Source organism: Nestor notabilis, unplaced genomic scaffold, assembly GCF_000696875.1.
Source record: "Nestor notabilis isolate BGI_N333 unplaced genomic scaffold, ASM69687v1 scaffold18029, whole genome shotgun sequence".
Taxonomy (NCBI): Eukaryota; Metazoa; Chordata; class Aves; order Psittaciformes; family Psittacidae; genus Nestor; species Nestor notabilis.
In genome coordinates this window covers 1-4,546 of record NW_009943431.1, presented here as the reverse complement: position 1 = coordinate 4,546, position 4,546 = coordinate 1, and the positions used below count along the sequence as shown (strand labels likewise).

Here is a 4,546-nt window from a genome sequence, read left to right as displayed (position 1 = left end):
GCAGGATCAGCTGGAGCTGCCGGATACCTGGGATGGGAGCAGGAACATTCAGGGCTGCACCCCAAGTCCCTGTGGGGACAACGGGGGGACCATTAGGGTACAGAGCTTGCCCCCCCTTAAAGACTTACTGATGTGGTCCAGCGTGCCGGTGCAGAAGTGCCCATAGAACTTCTTGGCGCCCAGTGCCCGCAGGTCATGGATGGTGAAAGGCCAGAGGTGCAGGACGTTGTTGCGGGAGAAGGAATCCCTCTTCTCCAGCAGCACCACACGGGCGCCCAGCAATGCCAGCTCAATGGCCACCCGCAGCCCGCAGGGGCCAGCCCCCACCACTAGGCACTGCCAAGGGGATGAGTAGTGTGATGGGACAGGCACCCCACAGAGAGATGGAGTATGGCAGCACCTCCCTCCTTCCCCAGGTCAGGATCTGGCTCTCCCAGCTAGTCCCCTTGTCCCCTGGGCTGCACACACTGCTTCTCCCTGCAAAATGGGGGGCCCTGTGGGGAACCCACTGCTTCTCTGGCTGCCTGAAACTTGCCTTTACCCAGGACAGCAATTCAAAGTGCTCAGTCAGATAAAGCACAGCCCATAACGGGCAGATTTCACCAGAAACAAGCTCAAAAACAGGATTTAGGTTTGATCTCCTGCATAGGGCTGAGGGGATGATGGGGCACCAGCAGTGGGGACAAAAGCCACCAGCTCTGGGACAGAAATAGGGTCCCCCAGCCTCAGGGAAGCTCTTGTCCTCCAAAAGGGCTTGGCAGGTCCCTTTGCCCCTTTGCAGCCTCCCATGAGGTGTCCCTAGTGAGGAGCAGCCAGGAGGAGGAAGGACGCTGTTGGCTGGGTGGCACCAAGATGACATCATGCCATGGGGAGAGGAGTGGTGCTAATTAACAACCTGTCCCATTAAACCCCATCAACCTCCCATCCTGCATCCTCCAGGGGTGGGGGCCAGAGTGCCCCAAGTGATGCTCTCACCCTGCGGACTAGGACACAGAGCAAGGAGGGACACAAACCCCACACTCTGTATGGCCGGTACCTTGGTGCTGGCACAAGCTGTGCCCTGGTCATAGTCCTTGTGCCCAGCTTTCTTATCCAGCTTGCTCCACAGGGCCTTGGCACTCCAGAAGTTGAGGGCAGCCTTGAGGTTTTTTTTTGGTAGAGCTGCAGCCCGCTGCCCTGCAGCCCCAGCTCCTGGCACAGCTCCCCAAAGCAGCCCAGCACCTCCTGGCACTCCCCAGCACGCAGGAACCTCTCGAAGATGGCATGGGCCGGGTTGGCCGGTGCATTCATCCTGCTTCACCCCACAGCCTGGCAAGGGACAGCAGAGGTAAGCAGGGAGGGGACCCTCCTGGACCTCCATCCTCAAACCCATCCCAATCCCATACCTGGTGTCTCGTCGTGAGGTTTCCCACCCGGGGGTGCTGTTGGGTGCCTCTTCCTGGCAGCAGGTGTTGAAGTCTCCCCTGGGTGCTGCACCCAGCGAGCCACGGTGTCACCCTGCGCAGTGACGTCAGGGGAGGGGACGGCTGCGGTGGCAGCAAGTGGCTTCCTCCATACAGCGTGTGCCTGCAGCAGCCGAGAGCAGAGTGGTGTTTTGGAACAAACCCATCACTTCCTTCCTCTTCACCTTCAGCCTCACGAGGGGAGGGACTGGGAGGTGGGTCCTGGGTGCAGGGACAAACCAAAACCAGCTGGACCCAGCCCTGGGGAGCAGGACTGGACCCATCCCACCAGCAACCGGAGCGGGTTGACTTTTCCCCCCATCTCTGCCTCTGCCACCCCTGGAGCAGGGCAGAAGCAGATGAGCACAGAGGAAGCACCTGTTGGGAAACCCAAAAACCCCCAAACCCAAACCAGCGTATGAACGGCCCCCTGGTGCCAGGGAACCTGCAGGAGGAGAGGTGCAGTGCACTCCCCATGGGCACCTCAAACCCACCACATCCCCTGGGAGATGCACTCCTGGCATCCCTCATGGGACCAGCACTCCCTGCATCCCCGTCCCACTCCTGGCTCTGCCCCTCAGCACTGTCCCATGCCACCCCAAGCACAAAGCACAAAGCTTTGCCTTGGTCCTTGTTGTCAAGCCCCAGGGCTGGGAAAGCCTCCCCCAGCCCCACAAATCCGTGGTGCTGCCAAGGAGGAACTGGTGAAAGGCTGGGAAACCGGAACACTCCCACCTTTGAACCATTGCTCTTTGCCCTCTCCCGTTTGAATGCAGCAGCACCCTGAAGGATGCCAGAGGGGGAATGAGGCAGCATCTGAGCCCAGCTGCCCTCGGTGCGGTGGGGGAATGGAGGGGTTTAAGCCTGTGCTTAAAGTTAGGCTGGAAAGGCCAAATTCTAGCTGGGTTTCAAATTTGGTCTCGTTCCAGCAGCTTCCCTATGCCTGCAGGCGCTTTGCAAAGCACTTCTGCAGGTCACCTTCCCTCAGTCAGGAAATCCTGGCACTTTAACCTCTTCCTTCCTGGGCAGACACACGGACAAAGCATCCAGCCGGGCTGGAGCAGGAGCTGGCACCCTCTGGTCGGTCCCCGAACCAGCAGCATGGGGACAGAGGACACAACGGATGCATTCACAGCAGGGTGGTGAGACCCGGACACACATTCCTCCTCTTCCCCTGAGTGCTCCAGCCCTTCTGGCCACACCAGCGGGACAGAATGAGCCTGGGGAAATTGAGGCAGTGCAAACCTCCCCCCCCTTAAGGCCTCAGTTCCCACTGGACATGATGCTGGGACAGCACGCTTCCCAGGAAAGCTTTCCAGCCCCGGCGCTTGGGCAGGGAGGCTCGGAGGAGGCAGAACAACACGCCTTGTGTTACACCAAGTTTCCTACGGAAACGATGCTTGCGCTGGCACACATCCCCTTCAGCAGGCTCAGCCCCCAGCGATGGTAAGCAAGGACAGAACCCCAGAACTGCCCCCTCCCCCTTCCCTCCCCCCGGATACTCAATTCCTGCAGTTTTGGTGCAAATAAGCAGCTTTCAGGAGTGGTGCTGATCCAGACTGCCTCCGGCTCTGCTCTCCCCGTGGATTCCTTTTGCATTTCTTCCCTTAAAACTGATCCTGGAAGCTGGAGGGAGGAGCTGGGGCGGGGGAGGGGGGGGAAAGCCAGTCCTGACTCAGCTCATGGTGGCTCTGGTGGGGACATCACCCAGGAATGATGCATGTCCCTGCAGGGACACCCCATCCTGCTTTGTAGGTCGGGTCTCTCCGGTGTCCTTGCATGAAGAGAAGCAGCAGCCCCTTGGGACATGGCCGGGGGGGTGCTGCCCTGGGGGTGCTGGGCCGCAGGCGAGCTCGTGTGTCTTCCAGGCACATGGAAATGGGGCGGGGAAGGACACAGCTCCATACGGAGCTAATGAAAGCCAGGAGGATTTCCAGCCCCAGCTGAGCCCCTGGGAGCTGGCTCCCAGCATGGACCAGGTTGCTCTGGGATTGGGATCCAGCCTGGAGACCCCTGGAACAGGCTGCTGAGCCAGGCTGGACCCTGGGAAGTCCTTCCAGCACTCTCTGGGAGGGCCCCAGGGACTCCACTTCTTGGATGGAGGGGGAAAACCCCTGTGGATCCTCTGGTTTGAGCCAGGGATGTGGGTGCATGGGCACAGGCCCAAAGCACGGACCTGTGGGGAGAAGGGCGGAGGAGAGAGGACAAACCAGCCACCCACCAGCAGTAGTGAGGGCAGAGTCTGGCAGCAGCAGGGATGGAGGGTCATGGTGGAGGGGGTTCTTCCCTGGAAAGCACATGCCAAAATCCCCCCTTTGAAGGTGCAGCCAGCAGCAGAAGTGAGCACTTCTCTGGGCATTTTGGTGTTCCCTTTGCAGGGGATTTACAAGCCGCAGTTCAGCCACATCCCAAGGAGAGACAGTGACAACACTTGGGGGGATGCACAAACTTGCTCATCACCAGCCCCATGGAGGGAGCTGCCTCTTGTAGCTGAATTTTGGCACAAGAAGGAGTCTGCCCAGGGCCAGGCTTTGCATCTCTCATCTTTTTCCTTCTCCTACTTCTCCTTTACCCCAGCCCCTGCTGTCCCCACGGGGTCTTGGGGTAGGTACCATGGGTTTGGTTACCCAAAGGTACTGGAGTTTTCATCCACCCCAGGCATGAGAATGTGTCCCCCAGGCTCAGCCCTGGGATGGGATCAGTCCCAAACCCACTCTTGGGACTGACTCCCAAGGCCCTTGGAACATCCCTCTGCCTGCACTGGGCAGAGGGGCAGGATGTGGGAAAGGTGCTCAGCAAAACTTCCCACTCCACCCCACTCGGCACTGGGAGCACTGGGAATGGAGACGAGGAGGAGGAGTAAGGGCTGCTCTCTCTTCCCTTTGTCCCGGGGGTGAGAAGCAGCGAGGATGCGACAGGGGTACCCCGCTGTCGTCGGGGAGAGGCTTTGGGGATGGGGCAGCGGAGACAAAGCGCTACTCAGCCCTCCGCCACCAAGCATCCCGAGCATCCCGCAGGACACGGGCACAGCGGGGCTGAGCATTTCCCTTGTGTAACCCCCATCAACACCCCAAAATTACCCCTGGGATTTGGCAACCCCCATC

At 59.9% G+C, this 4,546-nt stretch overlaps 1 protein-coding gene across 1 annotated transcript in view; it reads right to left on the bottom strand.

Annotated features, from left to right (window-relative positions):
• Window positions 1-1,290, bottom strand: part of LOC104411507 (protein-methionine sulfoxide oxidase MICAL1-like) — a gene marked incomplete at its 3' end in the record, with an annotated part of 4,880 nt that extends 3,590 nt beyond the window's left edge. Inside the window, 4 exon segments of the mRNA XM_010021941.1 lie at window positions 1-27; window positions 129-336; window positions 1,037-1,150; window positions 1,153-1,290. The exon segment at window positions 1-27 is cut by the window's left edge and continues 94 nt beyond it. Of these exon segments, the coding sequence (XP_010020243.1) occupies window positions 1-27; window positions 129-336; window positions 1,037-1,150; window positions 1,153-1,290 (487 nt within the window).
• Between the last annotated feature and the right edge of the window lie 3,256 nt (window positions 1,291-4,546).